At 47.7% G+C, this 23729-nt stretch overlaps 3 protein-coding genes across 10 annotated transcripts in view; 2 read left to right on the top strand and 1 right to left on the bottom strand.

Annotated features, from left to right (window-relative positions):
- BDP1 (B double prime 1, subunit of RNA polymerase III transcription initiation factor IIIB) overlaps positions 1–2517 on the bottom strand; it is an 81182-nt gene extending 78665 nt beyond the window's left edge. For all 8 annotated transcript variants that reach the window (XR_009461104.1, XM_059725078.1, XM_059725084.1 and 5 more), the window contains exon 1: positions 2143–2517. Coding sequence is in view for 7 of the 8 variants with exons in the window: in XM_059725078.1 (XP_059581061.1) it covers positions 2143–2339 (197 nt within the window). In the remaining variant the exon portion in view is untranslated. The remainder of the gene's footprint in view (positions 1–2142) is intronic.
- A 5462-nt stretch (positions 2518–7979) lies between these two features.
- On the top strand, positions 7980–12759 carry SERF1B (small EDRK-rich factor 1B). The gene is made up of 3 exons (XM_006261548.4): positions 7980–8056; positions 10240–10348; positions 12209–12759. Exons 1-3 carry the CDS (start codon positions 8050–8052, stop codon positions 12279–12281), a joined length of 189 nt encoding a protein of 62 aa, XP_006261610.1. The 5' UTR covers positions 7980–8049; the 3' UTR covers positions 12282–12759.
- Positions 12760–13765: 1006 nt separating this feature from the next.
- LOC102567123 (survival motor neuron protein) lies at positions 13766–22695 on the top strand. Its single transcript, XM_006261551.4, has 9 exons — positions 13766–14047; positions 14195–14266; positions 15631–15756; positions 16131–16331; positions 17571–17714; positions 19699–19770; positions 20251–20361; positions 21317–21402; positions 22121–22695. Exons 1-8 carry the CDS (start codon positions 13781–13783, stop codon positions 21371–21373), a joined length of 1050 nt encoding a protein of 349 aa, XP_006261613.4. The 5' UTR covers positions 13766–13780; the 3' UTR covers positions 21374–21402; positions 22121–22695.
- The last annotated feature ends 1034 nt before the right edge of the window (positions 22696–23729 follow it).

Genomic DNA, 23729 nt, shown 5'->3' with positions numbered 1-23729 from the left:
TAAGCCCCTGCTACGCAGGGACTTCCGGCAGGGTAGCAGGGCTGGATGGGCCCTGCTGTTGCAGGAGCCTGCCGTGGCTTCCCCCGGGTCCTGCTGCTCCTGTCTCCTGTCATTTTGATTCAAAAAGGGATTGGACAAATTCTTGGAGAAAAGGGGCATCGGTAGCTATTCAACATGGGAGTTAGGGATGCAGCCTCTGAATCAGAACTTCCTAGATCTTAAATGCTGGAAGCTCCAAGCAATAAAGAAACAGGGGAAAAACTAGGTGTACACTGATAGAGATTTTTGGGGGCGATACCAATGGCTGATTTTTAATGAGCCATATCAGCTGATACCAATCCAATTGCCAATATGCAGTCCGGCAGCTTGGAGAGCAGCATCTGGCTGGCGAGTCTGTTGTGGGGGAAGGGGCAAGGTGGGAGGAAAGAGGTAGCGGGGGCAGACCAAGGCCCCTGCGGTGAGGAAGGGAATGGGACTGGCTCTGGACCTGGGGTAGGGACAGGCATTGAACAGCCAGGGCAGGGTGTGGTGTAGGATGGATCCATGGCTCATCCAGGGGGTGCAGGCACCCCAGGAGGGTATGGGGTACATGTGCCCCCCAGATTTGCCTGCAGGGCAAGGGCAGGCTGCCGCTGTGGGCTGCAGCCAGGGGCAGTGCCAGGTCCTTCCTGGAGGTGCTGGGCCAGGCTGCACTCAGGTCAGGTGGCGGTAGCACTGGGAGTGGGGCTACAGAGAATTTTGGGGTGGCTGTAACCCCCGCCATAGCCTCCCCTCCCAGCGCCGCTGATGCCTACCCCAAGCACAGCCCCAGCCCAACCCCCCTGCCAGGAAGAGCCTGGCACTGCCCTCACCCCACACACGGATCCAGGAGGTGCACGGCCCCCATGCCCTTCTGGGTGCATACAATGGCAGGAGCTGCTTGGCAGGAGCCGCTCGTCCCCTGTCCCGTCCCCCCAACATCCCCTGGACAAGCCGCTCATGACTCCATCCCATGCCCCGCCCTGCTCCAGCTGTGCAGTGCCTGCCCTAGCACCAGCCCCACTCCCTCCCTCACCACAGAAGCCTTGGTCTACCTCCCCTATGCCCCTTCCCCCCGCAACAGACTTACCAGTCAGACACTGCTCTCCACGCTACCGGGCTGCACTCCTAGCCACCTGCATGCTGCGCTGTAGATGCACGCGCGCATACACAGCATTTACTGGCAAAATTATCAGCCACAACAGCCAAAAAAAGCCAACTGCTGATGATGTCAATTTTCCTTTTATCGGTGCCAATATGATATGGGACTGATGTATCAGTGCACCTCTAGAAAAAACCCTTAGTCATACCCAGTTCACTCTCCTTTTCAGTATCTGCTCTCTGCCACTGTGAGACACAAGAGACTGGGCAAAAGAGACCTAAGGGCTAACCCAGCACATGGCAATTCTTACGGTTTTATATTCCTATTCTGCTTCACAAATATCCAAACAGATTTGGCAAAAAGGCTAGGGATTTTCTCCCAAAGGTACCCTCCCCCATACATTTCCATGTCAAACAATAAAGCCATGCGCCATCACCAGTCTACTTCAGCAGCAGCCAGCCTCTTTGGCAAACATGCCACAAGTTAAATTCAAAATAGGAGATGATGCCACTCCAATAACCAGCCACCACTGTCACCACTGGCATGTGTTAGCCCTCCATTAGGCAGCACCTTTCCTCGCAGTTGCCACAGACCCAAACCTCTAAGCTAACACTGCCTGCCACCCAGCCTGTCACTGCTGGCACCTCCTTCAATTTGGTGCCCAGGGCTCACGTGCCAAACATACCAGCTGCCCCCGCCACTAGCCCACGCCGAGGTGGCGTGTACCTCAGAAGCAGTACAAGGGCTGGCAAGGATGGGGCAAGAAAGCAACTCCCTGTCTCCTTGGCAGGGCTGCCTTGCACCTGTTTTACCAGCGGCTTGGGCAGCACGGCCAAGAGCCCCAGTGACGCCCCAGGTACCGAGGCACCATGAATAAAAATAAACGTGGTTTTCCAGGGGGGGTTTCATCCAGGAGCCCCCAGACGCCAGGTCGAGGGCGGCTGCTCCCCGGACGACACCTTGAGCCCTGCCCGCAGGCAGGTACGTGCGACCGCCGCCCCGCCGCGCCCCGCCGGACTCACCCGCTCGCCGCCTGCGGCTCATCCTGGCCGGGCGGCCCCGGGGCTGCAGCGGGGCCAGGGCCGGGCTGCGACTCCTCCCCGCCCGGCGCGCAGGCGGGGCCCGGACTTCCAGGGGCAGCCGCGGGGCTCGGGCCGCCGCCGCCTCTGCCACCGGGTCTCACGTTGGGCCTCACGCTGAGCCGCGCGCGGCGGAACATGGCGCCAGCGGAGCGGGCGGGGAGCCGGGCGGCCCTGGCCCCGGCCCCGGCCCCGGCCCCGACGGTCACAGGCCCACGGGCAGCAACGCGCCTGCTCCCAGCGACCCCCGCGGCGGCCGGCGGGGCCGCCTCATGTCAAACGCCGAACACCGCGCCCAGTGCCCCGCCCTCCCTGCGAGGGGCCTGGCGCATCACGCATCATCAATGCGCGACTGCAACCGCCTGCCGGGGGATGACGTAAAAGGGAGGGGCGTTCTAGCGCCAGACCCCGTAGGGATTTGCTGCAGCTGGCGGTGAACTCTTGCGAGACTTTGTTCTTGTTCGTGGGCGAGACCTGTGGGCTACGTGTGGCTTGTGGGAGCGCTGAGGACAAGGCTCGGATCCGGCCCTGGCACGGGCAGGGCAGGGCGCTTCCTCCCGAAGGCCCGGTTTAGTGCAGTGACAATCCCCCTTGCTTGTGCAAAACACCCGGCAATGTCCCCCAGGTCGCCCTTAACCCCTGTTACCCCGTTCTGTGGCCTTTCACGAAGGAGGCCGGGCAAGGTCAGATTAATGTAGCTAATCATCAGGGATCCTGGTTTTCACTGTTCAACAGTCAGAAACTCTCTGATTTAAAACCCCTCTCGGAAATTCTCTGAATAAAAAACCCCAAATCCACGTTTATCCACAATTAAAATGAAACGCCACTATGTATACAGGTAACTGTACATGTACATTGAACACAATGTTTAATTGCTATGTTTACAATTTTAAAGCAAGTTGGAAGCCTACCAGTGCCTCAATCATTATAATAAAATAAATTCTAAATACCTATACATTTTAGCATTTGAGCTTGGGTTTTTATCATGGACAAAAATCAGCTCCCCCAGCCCCCTCTGCTCACCAGGACAAAGGTCCAGCTGCAGCTGTCCACCCATCTCCACTGCTTTGTAGCACTAAGCAGCCCTGATATGCTGGTGCCATGCCCGTTCCATTGCCCCATATGCCCAAGCCACAGCCCCACCAGTCTTGCTGGTGCCCCTCACTCTCAACTGACAGCCCCCTGGCCCTGCTGGTACCTCTCACTTCTGACCCACAACCCCCAGCCCTGCCAGTGCCTCTCCTGACTCACTGCCTTCCCACCCCCAGTGTGAGGAGGGAAGTGCGTGTATGGGGAAGGTGTGGGGCAGCCCACAGGCAACATGGCACACAGAGGTGTGGAGGCCAAGGCAACACAGCAGGATGGCACCCAAGATTTCTGCACCCACAGTGGGGCATAGGGATGCAGCAGGGCCAGACCAGCTCTGGCTAGAAGCTGCCCCAGTGGCCCAGTGGATGGGACCCAATGCAGGAGGAAGCCATGCCATGGTGATGTGTGTGTGCCAGCAGCAGCAGCATGGAGTTGTGCTCCCCGCTGCTGCCAGGCAAACCAGGGGCTGCTTGGCAGCCATGACAGCACTCCCTCCCACACTGGGCCACGGAGGTGGCTCCTGCCTGGAGCTGGTCGAGCCCCGTTGCAGTCCTGTGCCCCGCTGTGGCTACAGAAATCTCGCAGGCACATGCCCTCCTGCCTGTGCCTCCACCCCTCTCCTTGACTTACCTAGAGGGAGTTGCGGGAGCTGCTATCTACCACTGCCTGGCTGCCATGTGCATGTGTGCACACATGCACTGGAGCCCCCTGGGCCTGATCACTCTCCCACCCCATCCAAAGGGAACCTGCGTTTTCTTGCAATTTTCTCCTTTAAAGAGAAATCCACATTTTTCTGCAGCAAACAGAAAACCTGGGTCCCTGCTGGAGCCAAACTGAAGCCCCACCAGAGACAGCTAATCTCAAGGGCACAGTTAAGCTCAGAAAACATGAACAAGTATGTTTCAACATCTACACTCTACAGCTACAGTTAGCAACTAGTGTTTTGTTTTGGCTTCTCAAGATGGGTGTTACCTATTTTGTGGCTAAAGCTTGAGAAAGTGTTGCCAGCCTCCAACTCAGTTCAAAGCCTCAGAGATATTAGAGACCTGTGTTATTTACCAGGTAAGGTCAGGTTTGGATAAACCATTACAACTCAGACCTTGGAGGCATATTGTAAACATTAGAAATTATGCATGTTTTTGTAAAATCTTCACAGGTGTTTTGGCCCTGTATTTCTTGCCAAAATATTCCCTTTCTCATATTTCCCCACCCTACAGTGGTGTAACTTGCTTGTATATTGTGGGATGCTCTTTGAGGATGCTTTAGGAGTAAGATGGCTATTTATGCATAAATGGAATAAGTATATAAAGAATTATTTTTATCTGAACAGTTCTCTTTCTTTCATTAAGAACCTTCAACAATTCAAGGTCCGGATATTGTTGTTCCAATGTTGCAAGATGGACTCCTAGTTTAATGTATTGGGTTGCAAAATATATATTTTTATGATTAAATATAGCTTTTTAAAATGTTGATACACTGAATTCCTTGAGCGATAAAAAAGTATTTGCCTCTGAAAACCTAAATTCTGGGCAATGAGATTCCACTTTGCTTCAAAGTCTGGGTCAGCCAGTGTTACAGCGCCACTTTTCTATATTCCAAGAATAGGAAACGTTGGATATCTATTTTGGAGTTGCCATCTCTCACCGTTTGACTTTAAGTCTTGGGATACAGGCATGAACCCAGCACGGTACAAGTGCATCCTCCCCCCCAACCCCTTTGATTCCTGCTCCACCTGAAGTTTAATACTAATTCCCTGGCAGTGGCAGCAATAGCTCTAGGCCAGTAGTTCTCAACCTTTTTGTATCAGGACCCATTTGTAAACATTTTTTTTTTTTTATTAAGAAAATATAAAATATATATTTCTCTCTCCACACCGCCTCCTTTTGTCAATATCTCACAATAAACAATATCATACATGAATCAATAATACATGACACGATCGTGGGAACTTCCCATCTTCTTTCTCCACCACAATTTCTTCACAATTGGATCACCAGATCCTCTTTATACATAATCATCAATTCAATCCAAGACAATACATTTTGCTCTTTTCTCATACAAGTTCTTGGGACACTTTCAACATTTATAATACATCCTCATATTTTACACAATCTTTCCCTGTGGTCTCGTATTTTCCTTCTTTTTATTTGCCTTTAACACATTTTCCACACCTCTTTATTTATAGCATACACAATTCACTTTTGTTTCAGTAGTACTGTTTTCCCCACTTTCCGTTTTCACCTTTCCATTTCCCTGATTCCCGACGCATTTCCTTTCCCTACTTCCCAACGCTTCTTCTTTTCCTCCTCTCTCTCCCTTCTTCTTTTCTTTCCCTACCTTTACCCTATCCTGGCCGGCTGGAATAATTCCTGCCACCGAACGCCTTGCCATGCCCTACTCCCTTCGCCCTTTTCTCCCTTTCCCTTTATGTAGTCCTTAATCTCATAATACCCCAGCTGTAAGCATTCCCTTTGTGTAAAGCATACCCCCTTCCCTACCAACAAGCACCTCACTTTCCATAATGCCACCCTCATCCCCATCAAAATCACCCACGCTTCCCATTGCTTTTCTCCTTGTTTCACCAGTCCGTACACTGCGCTCTCATAGGACACCCCCTGTGCCCACCCTATCGCCCTTAGAAACTTCCCTACTCTTCCCCACACCCTTCTTGCAAACGCGCACTCCCAAAAAACGTGATGCACCGTTTCTTCCTTTGTACAGAACTCCTTCGGGCATTCTGCCGATCTCACCAGCCTCCATCGGTATAATATTTCTCTGACTGATAACACCCACCTAACTATACACCACGCAATTTCCCTGTGAAACCCTTTCCACCTTGCGTCTTCTATTCCCCTCCACACCTCTCTCACCTGTTCCCATGTCAAATTCCCCACGTCCGTTAACCCATCTTCCTCCCTAATTGCGTTGAAAATTACCCTCGCCTTTTGTAATCCTTCCATCCCGTTTCACCAAACCCTTTGCCTTGACGAATGCCACCAGCCTATCCACGTGCTGTGATGGTTTCCCTGCCCACGTGCCTGTCCACCTTTCTCCGAATACCCCCCATACCCTCAAAATTCTGCCTCCCCAGTACTTTACCCATTTCCCCACTATTCCTTCCCCTCTCCGTGCCTCCCTGACTAATGCCGCTACCCCGTGCCCATATATGAATGTTTCCACCTCTGGAAAACCCCATCCCTCTAGCTCCCCCGCTTTATAAAGCTCCCTACCTGCTACCCTCTCTCCCTTACTTCCCCAGAAAAACACACACAATTCCCTTTGTATCCTCCTCGCTTGCCTCCACGATGGAGGGTATACCCACCCTACGAACAGCAGGATCGGTGAGATCACCGACTTGATTAGCTTTACCTTCCCCATCTTTGACAAACCTCTCCATCCCCGTATTCCCAGCACCTTTCTAACCCGTCCCCGCACTTCTCCCCATGCTGTTTCCCCTTTCCCATCTTTCTCAAAACATCCCTAATATTTTTTGTCCTCTCTCTACCACCTGCAACCCATATTCCTCCAGACCCTCCCAGTTCCCTATTCCCCATATCTTACTCTTCCCTCTATTTAATCTTGCTCCGGCTGCCCTTCCGTACTCTTCCATATGCTCCAGCACCCTCCTCACTGACCTTCTGTCCCTCACCAAAAATGCCACGTCATCCATATATAGCACCGCTTTCACTTCTCCTCCCCTGGTATCTTTATCCCCTGAATTTGGTTGTCCCATTTTATCTTCCTTCCTTCCTATGCCACACACAAAAAGCCCTTTTGTAAACATTGATGGCCAGTCCCAACCCAGCACCCTTCACACTCAGCCTACTGCCCCCCACCCCAAGGCCGCAGCCCCACTGTAGGGGGTGGGTGTGTGGGACAGGGTGAAGTATGAGTGGGGCCTGGGGGACCCCAAGCACCCCCTTGCAGACTGGAACTCTGCAAGGGAAAAGCCAGTTGCCCACATGTTTCTCCTTTAAGGGAGAATCTATTTTTAAAGTTTGTTTGCAACCTTTTCATTTATTCTTAGACCCACTCTCAGGTCATGACCCACAGGTTGAGAAATGCTGTTCTAGACAAATAAGGGAGGGAGTCAATTGACTTCATGGCTCATTTTGATCTACCTGATCCCGTCTCTTCATCGCACAGGTGTTAACGACCCTCTCTTTTTATTTAATGGTCTTGGTCCATCGATCAAGCTAGCCTTTTCTCTGCAACTCTGCTGTTAGCTGTTCCTGCAGTTATGTTTGCTTTTACTTCCATCCTAAACAGAACAGCACAGCCCTAGTCCTCTAGCCACCTTGTTTCTGCTGGAGGGAAAGACCACGCTGCTTAACCCCCTCTCCCTAGTGCGCAGCCAGTCCAATAAAGGACGGGTCCAAACACCTCCTGCCTCCACTGAAGCACTGCTGGCTTAATCAGGAAATGGAAAGGAGAAGGCGGCCGCCGGGAGCTGGGTACAGCCAAGCTGGGGGACACCACGCTGCTCACGCCAATGACCGCTCCACGGCCCTAGGGGCGGGGCGAGGAGGGCTGCCCTACTAGCTCTGATAGCCCGGCCAGGTTCACTGAGCATACGCACACACATCGAACGCCCCTGCTTCCCTAGAAGTCGCGGTGGGAGGGGCTCGATGGCGGCCCGCCCCTGTGACGTCAAGGGCGGTGCCTGCTATAAGAGCTGTGAACGGGGGGAGGGGAGGTAGAAGGTTCTGGCAGCGGTGGTGGAGGCGGTTGGCAGCGTCCCGGCTGGGCTATTGTCTCGCCATGACCCGTGAGTGCGGGGAGCTGCAGCCGCCGGACTCCAGGGCCGGGCCCGGCCGTAACCCGCGGGGCCAGGGGTTGCGTCTGGCCCAGGGTCTCTGCCGCTGCGAGTTGTTTTCCCGGGCGCGGTACCTGGGCCCCGGTGCTGCCTCCCTGGGGCCGGAAACATCCGCGTCCCCCGCCCTCTCCTTCCCCCTCCTCCTCCTTGCTGGCGTCGCGGCTTCAGCCCCGGCGGGCCCCGCTCCAGCTCCTCGCCGCGGAGAGCGACGCCATCGTTCGGCTGCGCCCGGCGTGTGCAGGCCTCTGCCGGCCCCCGCCCGGAGCGGACGCGGCGGGGCGCGTGGTGCCCGGCGGGGCAGTTGTGCGCGTCTGCACAGGCCGGAGGGGCCGCCCGGGTGACGAGCGCGCGCAGCCCCGGCGGGGAGGTGCTTCACTCCGGGGCCCGGCACTGACGGGGGGAGGCTGCCCAGGCCTCGCCCAGCCGTGTCCTGGGGCTCAGCCCAAGGGCTGCTCCGGGCTCTCCTGTGAGGTGGCCTGGTAGAGCTGCAGTGAGCTCCTTGCTGGGCTTGTTGCAAGCCAGGTGCCAGGCCCCAGGGCATTCTCTGCAGGCAGCATTCCAGCTCGGCTCCTAATCTGGTGCTTGATGACTTGGTTATTTGTATAGGCTGGTTTAGATGGGGATGATCCTGCCTCCAGGGGACTAAATGACCCCAGCAGGTCCCATCCAGCACTGTTTCTCTGAGGCTATGGCTTAAAACAAGGAAGACCTGAAGAAAAATCCAAAGTAAAAAATAACAAATGCTTGGAGAGCAAGAAAGCACTTGATATATAGCTTTTTTTCCCTTGGGGAGGATGTGCATTGAAGCTGTCCCTGTTTCTGCACTATTCATCAGTTCCTCTAGGGCAGAGATTCCCAAACCTTTTCTTATTGTGTACCCCCTTCCAGACTTACTAGTTGTCCAGAGACCGCTCCCAACATGCACTTTATATTTTAACCCCTTAAATGCCAGTTACCACAATTAAAATTAAACATGCCATTACACAACTTCTCCCACATACTCCTCCCCCCACTTTTTCTTGTGTACCACAGTTTGGGAACTGGTGTCCTAGGGAACTGTAGTGCTAGTGTGGTATCACCTGCTTGGACAGAATTGCTGCAAATCCAAATGCTGCTCTTTCATGTGATGCTTTGTGCCTACCTTAACCTAGCATGCAAGTGGGGTAGATGGATTGCTGTAGATGCTCATCCAGAAGGAAGGAGCTTGAGAGCAATACTATGGTGTTTACTATGTCTAATTACTGGGCTTGCAGGCATGTGGCAGACAGGAGTGGGCAGAACTTGTTTGTCTAGGGGCAGGCAGAAGGCGCTAGAAACCTTTGTGGGTGCACTCCATGTGCATGTGGGACAAAGCAGGGCTGTGCTGAGACGCTTAACATTCCAGCCGCCAAATCCCAAATGATGCATCTCTGATAAAGTGGTGCTGCACGTACCCAAAAGCTGTGTTTAGGCAGAACTAATTGCTCTGGCATCCCAACTCCCTGCACAGTATGGTCCTTGCAGATTCATTTTCTTTGTGGTGTACATGGGCTGAATGCCCATTTTTAAGGATGGGATTCTAGTCTCCTGAAATAGACCCTTAAACTTGTTTAGTCTAGTAATCTCCATTAAATCCTTAAGTCAGTATTTTGTCAAATCAAGAATTTCTAAAACCCTTCAGCAGAAACCACTTAGCTGTTGGTTGGAGCAGGGTTAGCAAGATTTTGCCACTATCAAGCAGCTGTCGAGTTTCTGTAAAAGCTTTTTTTTTTTTTTTTTTTAAATTGCCTTCATATGGAGAGTGCACATGAGTCTGGTTAAAAAAAAAAACAACCCACCCCAAACAAGTGACATATGAACCTCTTCCTACAGTTGTACCTGCTTGAAACTAGGAGGTACTGTATTATAGGAACTTGGAAAGAGGCAGATTAGTTGCCTGTGATAAGATGTGGGATACCAAATTTATACTTGTCTTGAGGACTAGATTGACAGCTGTGTCAAGCTTCTTTAGGTCTTCCTGCTTACGTTATAGTAATGTTCCTTCCCTGGCCTCCCTATAAAGTGTAAATTACAGAAGCAACCCTTCATATTGCTTCTACAAAGTGAACATAAAACAGGAGAACTATTATACATATGTAAACTTTGGACTCTTATAGGTGGAAACCAGCGTGAACTTGCTCGCCAGAAAAATATGAAGAAAGCCCAGGAGACCCTTAAAGGGAAAAGAAAAGAGGATAGCCTGAGTGCTTCACAGAGAAAACAAAGGTAAGTTCAGTATCCTGTGGCTGGTCAATAAGCAGGAAGAGTTGGTATTTCAAGCTTGGGTTATAAAAAATAACCTGTCTACATGTTGGTATAGATGCCATCAGTACCAACAAGTAAAATCTAGGCAACAAATTAAAAGGTAAATAGTCTTGGTCAACTTGACTCAGAACCATAATTGCATTTTTGAATGGTAAAATGTGTCTGATCTTTAAAAAAGTCTTTGTACTACATTTATAATAAATATCAAGTGTACAAACACAGCCAAGCTGAGATGTGAAGAAATCAACTGCATAAATTAGGATCTAATGGTTGGCTTCAGAACCAGTCATATAAGATATATATCTCATCTGTTTTTGAAAGATGAAAGATAATTTTAAAGTGTCTGAAGTAAAGCTTATTTTCTTGATTTGCAGTCCATTTGTATAACTAGATACCCTGATTTCATTTAGATTTTTTTGGAATAGCTATCAAATGGCTTTTTGAGTCTTCTGGATAAAAATTGGTGAACTTGAAACTTTAAATACTTTAAAGGGCTGAACATTTGAGTGAGCTGTAACTTGTGCAGGCATGTCCTATTCTGAAGATACGAGGTGCACCGATACATCAGTCCGATATCAGATCGGCACCGATTGTAAAGAAAACTGTCTATATTGGAAATAGGCCTGGTATGGCTGATAAATGGCCCATGCATGTGCGCAGCCACAGTACAGCACATAGGCGGTGAGGAGCACATCCTGGCAGCTTGGAAAGCTGCATGCAGCTGGTAAGTTGGTTGTGGAAGGAGAAGGGGGAAAGGGGCATGGAGGGGCAGATCAAGGCCCTTTGTAGTGAGGGAGGGTCTGGGGCAAGTGCTGCCCAGTTGGGGAGGGCAGGGTGGCTCCTGCTGCTCATCCAGCAGGGCATGGCAGGGGGAGTGTGCGCCCCCAAATGTGTGCAGGTAGGCGGGGGTGGCACCGGGCTCTTCCTGGTGGGGGCTGGGCTGAGCCAGGCTGCGTTTGGGGTGGGCGGCAGTGGTGTGGGCGGGAGGGTCAGAGGGAGCTATGACAAATTTTGGGGTGGCTGCACCCCACACTCCCTGCAGCCTTCTCCCAGTGATGCTGCCTGCCCCAAGAGCAGCCCAGTCCAGCCCAGTTGTCATCATCATCCCCCTCCCCCCCCCCCGAAGAGTCTGCAGCAGCGTTAGCCCACAGTGGTGGTCTGCCCTGCCCCACCCCACCCCACCCCACGCAGATCTGGTGGCACGCCCTCCTTGGGAACATGCAGTGGTGGGAGCCCCTCCCTGCAACCCCAGATGAGCTGCAGCTCCATCCTGCCCCACTCCTCCCTCATGGTGGGGGCCTTGATCTGCCCCCCATCCCTGTGCCTCTTCCCTTCCGCCTCCCCTTCCACCACAACAGACTTACCAGCTGGATGCAGCTCTTCATACTGCTTGGCTGGTATCAGACAGATTGGTATCTGCTGATATGCTTCCTTAAAAATTGGCTTTCAGTATCGGCCCCCAAAATCTCTTGATCAGTGCACCCCTACTGAAGATACTTCAGCAAGAAAAGTCTAGGATATATAAAAGGTAGTATATCTGTTTATGGAGGAAGAGTTTGTCAGATTTGTACAACAGATCTGAACAATAGACTTAGCAAGGGTTTTAAAGGTCACAATACTGACAAACCTGTTCATCTGTTGCACTGAGCCTTTTTGCCCAAACAGCTATACTTTATCCTGCTCTTCCTCTCCTTGGGGCGGTGGGGAACTTGTAGAAAACAAGGCAGAAATAAAATCAGCAAGGATTGTATTGTAGCAGGTGGTGGGGAGGGGTTGTTTGGTTGGGGGTTTTTTCCTACTTTTTTCTTCATTTGTTTACAGAGACTCTGAAATCATGCAACAAAAGCAGAAAGCGGCTAATGAGAGGAAGTCTCTCCAGAGCGGAGACAAATGAATGATACAGAGGGGACTTCAATCTACAGTGCATCAGTGAAGTTATGGGGCCTAAAAGATCAGATGTTTGTAATAGTGGCCAGCCATTAAATGGTTACGTTTATCTTATACTTGCAGATTTGTTAAGTTTGCAGTTAATTTTCTGGTTCATATAGGCTGAGTTATCTGGGATATCTCTTCCAAAACTTTACTTCTTTGCATGCTTATGAGAGATAGTTGGTAGCAATAGCTTAACTGCAGCTTTCATTGTTAACGATGTTGGCTTCACTAAATAGTTTGTGTAACTATATGAAGTATTGAATCTGCAGTTAGACCATGTCATCCTCAACATGATTCTTGAAGTAAAACTTCCCTGCATTCTGAAGTGGAACAACTTTAAAACCAGTACCTTTGCATGGTGCATTTAAACTGAACTGTAAAGGTCTAAACTGTAAATCTCATCTTAAATTATTTTTACAATAAAATGATGTTGCACGAAATATTGTCTTCATATGAATGAAATGAGTTACTAGATGGTCTTAAATCATCATAAAGAATCGAGAGAAGGGATCCACTACAAGTTGCTTTACAGAAATATAATGTGTTTTGACTCCTTTCATACAGTAAAAAGATCATATGATATCTGCATGTAAATTTCACTTTTTCAGTGTTCAGACTTTTTCCTGGCTAAAACATTACTCTGCCTTCTCCAACCATAGTCTGCTGCCTTTATTGTTTAGCTGTGAAGAGTTTTCCCATAAACTCTCAGGGAAAGACAAGTGTTAGTGATCAGTAATAAAATAGAAAGCCTTTTTCTAAACTTCTCTTGAATGAGAAGGTAGCCAAATGTATGCTTAACTTTCAGAAGCTCAACAGTCCAGCAACTTGCATTGATTAACATTGCACATCTTTGTGGACCTGTTGTGCTAGATTATTATTTAAGCCAGTTAAATTTTATCATAGATAGAGGCAAGCGGGCAGCTTTTGAAGCCTGTGCTGCCATGTAGAGAAACCAAAATAACTGCCCCTGCTGGACAACTTGAAGACTAGTGCTGCAACTGCTGTGTGCACAGCTTTGCTTTTGAGAGCAGCCAGTGGGCTTCGAGCAATGCATTTGAAAACAAAACAAACAAGGAAAGGAAGAAGGGTAGCTGTGCCCTGCTTGCTTCAGAAAGGAAAGCAGGTGCTGACTCCATCCACTCCTAGAGACAGGTCACTTATCAACTGGTGCTTGTCCCATTAACCATCTAAAATGGTGCTGCTGTTCGTCAGTCTTCCCTCTACTTGTCAGGGTCCAGCCTCTACCTCTCCAGAAAATCGCTTGGAGCCGGTTTATATCGTTCTGGCTCTGCAAGATAGATTGCTTCCCAGCTCCCACCCACGTATGATAACGCCCCTGGACAGGGGCCGCTAAGACGGAGCGGGACAAAGAGGCCATTTCCCCGGCGCAGGAGCCCCGCGGACAGCGGCCGCGCCCTGCTTACCCGGGGTTGGGCCGGGCGCTGCCCCGCCCCCCATCCGATGGTGTCACGGTTCTGCCGTGCCCCGGCCCTTCCTGTTTGGGAAGCAGGAAGCGGCGGATGGTTCCCGTCGGGCACTGCGACAACGCCCCCCGGCTGCCGGGAGGACGCGGTGCTTAGCCGCAGCTGCGGCGTGTGCGCGTCCGCGTTCGCCCGGGCTGTGGCGGAGCCGGGAGGAGGCGGCGCGCGGCGGGCTCGGTTCATGGCTGCCCGTGGCGAGGCTGGTGGCGGGGCGGGGGCCCTGCTCTTCCGCCGCGGCGCGGGGCAGGTGCGAGGTGCGGGGCCGGGCGCTGCGCCGCTGTCGGCCCACACGGGCCTGGTCTGGCCTGACATGCCCGGCAGGGTGGGTGGAGGGTCGGTGGCGGCGGCGGCGTGTGCGCGGCCCGGGCCATCCCATCCTCTGCTTCCTCCCCAGAGCGACGACTCGGACGTCTGGGACGACACGGCGCTGATCAAAGCGTATGACAAGGCCGTGGCCTCCTTCAAGGTAACGCCGAGGGCACCCGGAGCCAGGGAGGGCTTCCCAGATCCGGCCCCTTTCCCGGCCGGCCCTGTGCGGCCCAGTCCTGCCGGGGCTTCCCTCCGTGGCTGCTGCGGCTCTAACCAGCCCTGGGGGAAGGGTGCGGGATGAGGGCTGTCTGCGCCCTGCCTGAGGTGACTTGAAACCCTCCTCCTAGCTGCAAATAGGGCAAGTAGCTCCAGAAGGGGCTCGGCCTGTATAGCACAGGCCTGGCCTTTCCTTGTGCACATGTGTACATGTGCACAGATGTTTTAGGAAAGGGGGAGTTGAAGGGGATGCTGCTGTCTCCCTTCTGTACATAGTTCAGAGCATTCAACAGCAGAAACTTACAGAGCACTTCAGAAGAACGGCACTGCCAAATTGTGACTGAAACCTGTATCTTTAAGGCTGGTTCCTTGGGTAGATTTGAAATGATACGTTTGGGGGCAATCCTTTGGGGTTGGGTTAACTCAAACCAAACTTCTTCCCCTTCCATTCCTGCAAAACAGGTGCTATTTTGAAATGAAAAGTTAAAACTGTTCATTTTGAAAACATTCAATTTTTTTTTTCTAAACTGATTGCTTGTTGGGGGGGGAAACACCCAGCACTATTAAAAACGTACATCTATGCAAATTGATGGGACTGTTTTACAATATCTTGTAACATCAAAAAAAAAAATGCTTAAACATGTAGTCTTACCTTTGTGGCACCTACAAAGGTAAGACTACATGTTCAGAAAAATTCAGACTCTGCACTGCTAAATAAGTACAGCTTATTTAGCTGTACTTAGGCATATAAGTATCATTTAAAAATATCTTGAATTTCCTCTAATTATACTTAATATCCTCTAATTATAATTACTTTATAATTATAGACTTACCATTAATATTCTCTAATTATATCAGTTAAATGATAACACAGCAGGCAGCTTGGACACAGCTGCTGCTGGGTTCTGCTCCTGGGGCCTTTTGATGGGTTAGGAGGAGGGAGCAGCAAGCCCAGCCAGACAACACAACCCATGTGTCATTAGGCTGCTCGCTGTTTTCCTCTTTAACCTCATAGGCTATGGATGCTAGTCCCCCCTTGCCCCTCTTTCTTCCTCTTCCCTTCTGCCTGCCCTGCTGCCTTCTAGTTCCTGCTGGGGCACTGCTTGGCTTCCCTTCCCTGTCAGACTGCACCCCATCCTGCTCTAACCTTGCCGGGTATCACTGAGCTTATTGGTTAAATGATTGATCGTTTAACCTTTCACATCCCTAGCTGTACAATGGGAGTTGGGCAGGAGAACTGTGTGAAATAAATGAGCTTTAAGGTGGGGAATTCATTGATTGTGTGTGTGTGTGTTTTACTTGTAGAATGCCCTCAAGAATGGCGAGTGCTCAGAACCTTCAGACAAACCAGAACAATGCTCTGGAACAAAGAGAAAAAATAATAAAAAGAACAGAAGTAGAAAAAAAGGCAATATGGCACCACTGAAACAGGTCATCTTAACCACACACCTTATAATTCTGCTTTATATTGCACACTTTTATGCTCATATTTAAATTTTCTGGGGGGGAGGGGTTCTCACCTGAAGGTAAGGCTTAAACTGTGGTCCTCAGTGAGTTTTTAAATGTGATATTTATAAAGGTCTGCTCTACAGGCCCACTAGAGAAATGCATCTAATGGCTATGAAAGAACCTTACTGGGGAGAGGAATATATTGCAGTGTCTGTTCAGAAAGATCTTAGATGAATATGTGATGATCTGGATATTTGTTAAAAACTTGAAGACCAGAGTAAAATTAAATTTTGAGAAAATACTCTTTCCAGAGGTCACAGTATAAGGTTTTTAGTTGTCTCTTACTTCTCTTGCAGTGGAAAGTTGGTGACAACTGTAGTGCAGTTTGGTCTGAGGATGGAAACGTGTACCTAGCAACTATTGCATCAATTAATCAGAAAAGAGGGACGTGTGTTGTTGTTTACACTGGATATGGAAACAAGGAAGAGCAAAATCTATCTGATCTGCTTCCTCCAAATGATGCTGAAAGAGTTAGTGAGGAGCTGAACGCTACAGAGGTGAGGACAAAAATGAATTATTTAATATTCCACTAAAAGTGAGCAAAACTCTTAATTTCTGTTGCGTTTTTTGACTACTGTTGTAGAGCTCAGCAGGGTATGTGGGAACTAAAAATCATTGTTGTTTTAAGTGAGCTTGAATCTGAAGGCAATAGTATTGTGTATGCTTGCATTGGGGCAGGACATACTTCTGTGATTCTTGCTTGGTTCTCTACTTTAGAGAGGAACCGGCACTTAGATCCAGAACTGAAGCCAAATCTTGCTTCTGCCAATTTTTCACTAATATGGAATATGTCTATGTAGCACAGTGCAGGGGAACTTTAAGCCAGCTTTGCATGCAGAAGCCCTGAAATCAGGAGTACAGTTGTTAGTTTTGTACTGTGCCTAGGTTGCTGATAGAAATAACTATGCTAGGCTTTCCTAGTACAAGGTTTAACATTAACATAGCTGTGCTGCTTCTGGATCCAGAGCCAGTGCATGCACAGTTAGCTCAAGGTATGTGTATGGTGATGCATTATGCAGTTTACACATGCCTTTTTGCTGGAGATAAAGCAACTTTGATAGTGAAGTAGTAGACTAACAGTTTTTATAAAGCTGTTGCTTTGCCTCCATAGCTTGCAGGCTTTAGGCCCTTCCTCCAGAGAACACTAGGCAGCATAATGGTTTGCTTATGCTACGCTTTCTAGTTAATGTGGAGAACTTTGTGTCTGATCAGGAAGTAATTTGTGTATGCGTACATCCATGCTTAGGAAGCTGTGGCACTAAAATGTCCTGAAGTCATTTTCTGAATTTTAGATTGTCTATGTTGTCTTAGGAGACGGTATGGAAGAAGCTGAAAGAATGGGAGAACCTGATATTAAAACTAATGAGGGAAAAGGGATAATGCTGTAAAGAATGAGCAAATACATAAAAAGGAACCACTGTGAAGTGCCTTGGATGTAAAGGCAAGAAGCTTAGCTCTAATGAGGTAGAAAAGAAGATGAACTTCAGAGAGATGCAAGACAGCCAAATTGGGGGGAAGGAGTTAATATATCTTGATTGGTGTAAGGAAAAGAGACCAAAGAAGAAGAGGGAGCAGAAACGAAGTTGAAAGATGATGATGGGACAAAAGTTTTTTTGTTTTTTTTAAGGATAGGGTTTCATACTGGAATTTGGTTTGATATTTGCTGTGGACTTGTAGTAGCTGTAAGTTGGTACTGGTTGCCAGACTTCTCAAAAAATACAATGTTTTTCTTCTAGAATGAAAGTGAGACTCTGTATTCAACAGATGAAAGTGAAAAGTCTTCCCAGTCACCCAGAAACAAGCACAACTGCACAAAGCCAAAAGCCTCTCCCTGGAACTCCCACTTCCCTCTGCCACCAGCAGCTTCAAGCCTGGGAAGGGTAAGCATATAGTTCTAACTGTAAATAGGTATCTGCAACAGTATCTTCTAGGCTTGATGTATTTTGCAGTTCTAAGAGAGCAGGGTCCGGTTTGCTGCTTTCCTTGGGATACTAAATTCCAGCCTTTCACAAAATGTTAAGAAATACTTTTAAGCGCTTTTACTTTCCTTGGAGTTTGGGCCTAGCATTGTTGAACTTGAGTAGGTTCCTTACAGTTCTGAGAACTTTGTGGTCCCAAACGGGTGGTGAAAAAATAAATGTCGTGTTGTCTAGGGGTGCACCGATAAAGATTTTCTTGGACAATACCAGTATCTGATGATTAACCAATCATATTGCCTATCCCACACGTGTTGCCCACTTACCCACAGCTCCTACCCACAACCCCACTTCTTGTGCAGCTTGTCCTGCCATCCTGGGCAGCTGGGGCAGATCCTTGTACGGATAGTGGCGCTATGCGCGTTTGGAGCCCCAGAGTATGCCACTGCTTCCATGTCACCCCGGCCTGTGCCGCTGAGCTCCCGTGGCTGCCAAGAAGAAGCAGCTTTTGCAAAGGCGCCTGATACCCAGCAGAGCAGACTGTCCTTTGCACGGCACCTTACCCCACCTGCACGCAGCCCATCTCTGTGGCAGCCTCGGTGCTCAGACCCCTGCTGCTTGCACAGTGTTACCATGGCAGTAGCAGCCAGTAACAGTGCCATTGTTGCTGAGCATGGCATCCTGTGACCACTCCCAGTGCCACCTTCCACTGCTTGCTGAGACCTGTAGTCTGCTGCGGGCTCAGACTGGCAGCAGGATGCAGGAACCGAACTACGCTCGCCGGGGTGTTCTGGGTACACCGCTGTAATTATCGGCTACAATGATTTAAAAAAAAAAAAGCCAATAGCTGATAATACCATTTCTCCTCTTATCAGTGCTGATAGCCAACCAATGTACTGGTGCACCCCTATTGTTTTCCTTTCATTCTGTTACTCTGGGATTGTTTTACCATAAAGATCAATTTAATTTACAATTTTTGTTTTAGATTGTCTCCTCCCCAGTGGGTGATTTAATAGTATAAATGCCAGAATTGTGTAATTTGCAAGATAACTCTTGCACCTGTGGTAAACAGAGGTAAAATTTAAATGCTATGTAAGTCCACTAGAATGTTATTGTTGACTTCATTGGGTCCATGACTTGACCCCAAGCATTTATGTGGATCAGTGGTTGGAAACTGTGGTCTGTAAGATCATGCAAGTGATCTTGCAACTCATCTCTGCATCCCCTGAGCACCCTCTGTTATGAGTTAAACATGATAAGGGGATGTGGTGGTGTGCAAGAAATTTTAAGGGCTGCCAGTGGTCTGTTGGTATAAAATGTTTGGGAAACAGTTACTGATATAGATTCTATATAATATGATAGTGTAAGCAGAAACAGTAGGCTTTTTTATTTTCTGAATATTGCAACTTATGTGGAAGATTCCTAAATGTTATGTTATTTCTTTAGACAAAAGAATCTAAGAGCCCATTGCTTAATTTTGAACTAGGGGAATAGAGATGAGAGAGAGAAGTATGTGGTGAAGTACATATTTAGTATTTAAATGTACAGGTGAATTTTACCATCATTCATCTTAGACCAAATGTGATCAGATTTCTGTATATGTGAATATTAAATATAATAAAAGTTTAAATACTTCAAGTGCCTAAACTGAAATTCTTTTTAAAAATATTACAATTAATCTTATTTCAGATTGCTGACCTTGAACAGCTTTGTTTATAGACCCTGTTCTATGTTTTTTTTGCTCAGCTTAGTGCCTCTTGAGTCAGGGAAAGTTATCAGGAAGGTCAATTGCTGCATACTCGTCTATCGTGGATTTGCTAACTTGTTATAACTTGTTATGCTTCTTAAGTTAATGTTGTGACTTTTAAAAAAATCTTAATTTTAAGACCTACAATCTGCTTCTTCTTTCGTTCCAAATTTTATTTTCTGTTCTGTTGTTTCAATATAGCCTGGATCAAAAACCAGTGGAACCCTGCCTTTTTCATCAGGCTGGCCTCCACCATTCCCACCTGGACCACCAGTAAGTGATGGCAGTAAAATACAGGAGCTTCAGCTTTTCATATGTATACTCCCTTATTTTTTGTCCTAGGCACCTGGACTAATGCAAATGGACTTTTTAAGTAGAAATAAATTCTTATTAAGGTGCTCATGTGTCCAATATCAAAGTTCCAGATAAGCCAAGCATAGTTTTTAATTCCCCTTCAGCATCATGGTTTACAAATTGGTATTCAGGGTCATGAGGAATTAAACAAATATTTCCCTTAAAATACCTCCTGATGGACATACTGATCTTAATAGCTACATGTGGGAAAACAGTATTAATTCTTCTGAAAGTAGTGTCTTATGACAACACCAGACCTTACTTCAGTCTCATATAAATATATCAGAATGCACTTCAGCTGTTAATTATTTGTCAGAAATTCACAGTAATTGTTCTCCTTCCCTTCTCCGGTACGCACCAAGTCAAGTCAGTTCACATTTTCTTTTGTTAATCTTCTAGCTGATTCCTCCACCACCACCTATGGGTCCTGATTCCCCTGAAGATGATGAAGCTTTGGGAAGCATGTTAATAGCTTGGTATATGAGCGGTTATCACACCGGCTACTATCTGGTATGTAACATGTCTTGTGTTAGAGATGTTTCATATATCGTCTAGCTTTGTTCTGCTTATCTTGCTAAAGAAAAGTGGAGAGAGGAGGGTCCTTTTGGAACTTTTACTCTAATGTTTGACAACCTGCTTTTAGAGGTATTTTGTAGTGCTTTAGTGTTTGTCTTCTTAGTAGCAGAATAAATCAGTCCACTTAGCTCTGCCTGTGTGGATGGAGTAAGCCCGGGCTTGTTCAACATTTGATTTTCTAACACAGTCTTCCTATTCCCCAGCACTGGGGGGTATAAGTATTGGAGAACAGATCTGGGTCTTATTTAGACTGTAAAATTGCTGAGTCTAGCAGTACTGCTCTCAAACACTCCAAGAGTACGTTACTACCAGGACTGGATGCAAAGCAGGCATATCTGCCTGGTACCAAGGCAGAAGCTACACTGGGCAGCATATTTTGAAGATAGTGCTGCTTGGCACAGTAAGTTTAAGGTCTGGAAATAGCCTTAATCTACCTACATTCACTGATCTAGATCTTTTCTGATATGTGGCAGTTGTAATGTATTGAGAGCCCATGCCAGTGGTCGATGAAGGCATACAGAGTACCCTTCTTGCACTAGAAGAAAAAAGTAAGGACTTGACCCTTCAAATATGCTAATACATGACCGTTTTATTCAGTAATCTGTTACAATATTCAGAGGTGGACTGAATCTGGGCTTCAGATGTTTCCTTAATTCACCATCAATACCAGAAGTATTAAACATATATTGAAGTATGGAGTTAGTTTGGGGCTGCATCCTGAATTCTCTTTTTACAACAGAATCTTGTTTATACTCAAAAGGCAAAAAAGCTGCTCTCTATAGCTAAGATATTAGAAGATTTGGCCCAAACTTTTTGCACCAATGAATACAGCTTCAGTATTTATTAGAACATGAGCTTTTAACAGACTTTTCTTATCTTGTGTCCCTAGGGTTTAAAACAGAGCCGAATGGAAGCTGCCTTGGATAGACACCCAGACCCTAAATAATTGAATGTCTCTTGCTATTTTGACAGATTGTGAGTATGACAAATTTGTGCTAAAATCGAATCTTGCAGCTCATGAGCATAACAGTCACCAAACTAAGCCACCACCTTTGGAATTACAGATTGCATTTGGGCACCTAATGGTTGGGTTCTACGGCCTCTAAGCCTATTTCTGTCTGCTTTTGTCACCATGTAGGCCAGTGCTCGTCATTAGTTTGCTTGGTGCCAGTTATATTAGGCTGTGAAAGTGTTTTGCTGCACAAGCCAGAAACAAAGGATTAGTGGCTGCTGTCACTAAAAGTAACTTCTGTCACTCTGGGAAATCAGAGTTCAGTATAGTACTGTGTGATCAAGAAGGACAACTGTTTTTGGAAACAAAGGGCATGTTGATCGAAATGTGTTTAAAAAACAAGCTTTTACACTCATGTAAACAAGCAATTTTTTCTCTATGTATGTAGAATAGGAACATGAATGTATAATATTTGGTTTACAAGACAGGATTAACCAGTAGCTTCTAAACCTTTAGTTTTCTGTTTGGTTGTTTTCTTTTCTTTCCTACTTGTGTTTTGGTCTGAAATGATTTCACTATGATGCAAAAATATTTTGCTGCCTGCATCTTAACACTTATTTTAATATCTGTATTTGTTAAACTTTGGATGTCACACATCTAATTCTTTAAGTTTAATCTTAAAACAACTTTAGTGTATGCACTTATGCCTTTAGAATATAATTCTTGTTTTTTCTCTTGAAGGCAGGTACAGTTCTCTCCCACGGAGAGGGGTAAATCGTGTGTGAGGATGGCTGATAATGAAGATCAAAGTGGAGCTAATAACTTACCTTTTGCTAATAGTGAGCTGTCTCTGACTATTACTCTGAGAGATCAAACTGGGTGTTAAAAGTAGTCATTCATTAATTGTAAAAGGCAGCCAACAAGATAGGGAGAAAATGCTGCTTGCTCCATTTAAGCAGTTGAAGGCTAGTGGTCTGGATATTAAATATTCTGCAGATCACTTACAATACATTAGATCAACATAGGTAGTTCCATTTTGTCTGTCTTGTATCTTAAATTTTTAAATACTTAATTTGTTATTATCTTAAGTACTCCTGAACAGAAGTGAGAGGTACAGTAATGTTACTGGGATGGATGTATGACATTGACTGCTTGTGACAGTTAGTGACAGGTCAAGAATGGTATACAGACACATTCATAACCTGTTGTTATGGGTAGGATTAGAACTTTGAACATAAGGCAGATAAGCAAAGGAAGGCTCACTCATGTGCTGTGTCTTGTTTCAAATGTTTCTGAATAAAGTCATACTTTTCAAATTTGGGATTGTTTTTTAAATTTTCATAAATAAGATTATATTGCATAAATAGCTAGGGACTGAACTTGTTCTTCCCTGTGTTTTGGAGCATGTATACATTTTAAAGATGCACTATAATCTTACAGTAATTATATTACACTCTGTGGCAGGGGCAAGGGAAACACCAAGCCACAGGGATCCTGTGGCAATGGCAAAAACCCCATGCCACCGAAAATACCAGCAGCCCCACTGGATGCTGAGCTGCAGGGACATGGTGGCAGCAGCCAAATCGCTGCACTGCTGGCAGTACCAGTGCCCACAGCTGCCAGGGACCCAGGAACGGGACAGCAGCAGTAGGTGCGCCACACAGCGAAACTTACCTGTAGCCCAACAGCGTCCTGTGCCACAGCCAGCTGGGGCCTAGGGGCAGGCCAAAGAAGAAAAGCCGGCACTGGTGTGGACACATTTTGTAAGTGCGTGCTGGTGCTGATTCAGTGCCTGGGGCAGCAACACACAGATAAAAGCCCTGTGCTCTGGTCCAACACCAGGACCAGAAGGTAGTCCCCAGCAGCCTAGGGCAGGCTGTGGGGTGAATGTGGAAAAGGCAGAGGACAATCGGTGGGGGCAACCCCCATGTGCAGAGCTACTTCTACCTGCTGACTCAAAGGAGTTCCCCCAGACATCAAGAGGGGTGACATGAGAGCCCTCCTGGGGAGAAGGTCAAGAAGAAAAATGATAAGACCAAGGAGAAAGAGCGAGGACAGTGACCAACATCAACGCCAGGTCTGAGCAACATCAATGCAACAACAGGTTGGTGCTAGGTGGAGTGTAGGGGAGGAGGAGCCCCCAAATCCTAACTCTACCAAGAGACCATAGCTGGACACCACTGAACTGGGTGTAACATGAGTCCCCAAGAGAGGTTTCCATCAAAGATGTGGCAGACGAAAAGCTTCAGTGGGTCAGGTAACTGGTGCCGGGACAAATTGTTGGCCCACAAGCCTGCGGTTGACCTAGGGCAACCAAAAAAGCCTAAGCGGGGAGCACTGGACAGGCATA

This window comes from Alligator mississippiensis, chromosome 3 (genome assembly GCF_030867095.1).
Source record: "Alligator mississippiensis isolate rAllMis1 chromosome 3, rAllMis1, whole genome shotgun sequence".
In the NCBI taxonomy this organism is placed as follows: domain Eukaryota; kingdom Metazoa; phylum Chordata; order Crocodylia; family Alligatoridae; genus Alligator; species Alligator mississippiensis.
The sequence above is the reverse complement of the archived record's forward strand: the minus strand, read 5'-3'. Positions and strand labels throughout refer to the sequence as shown.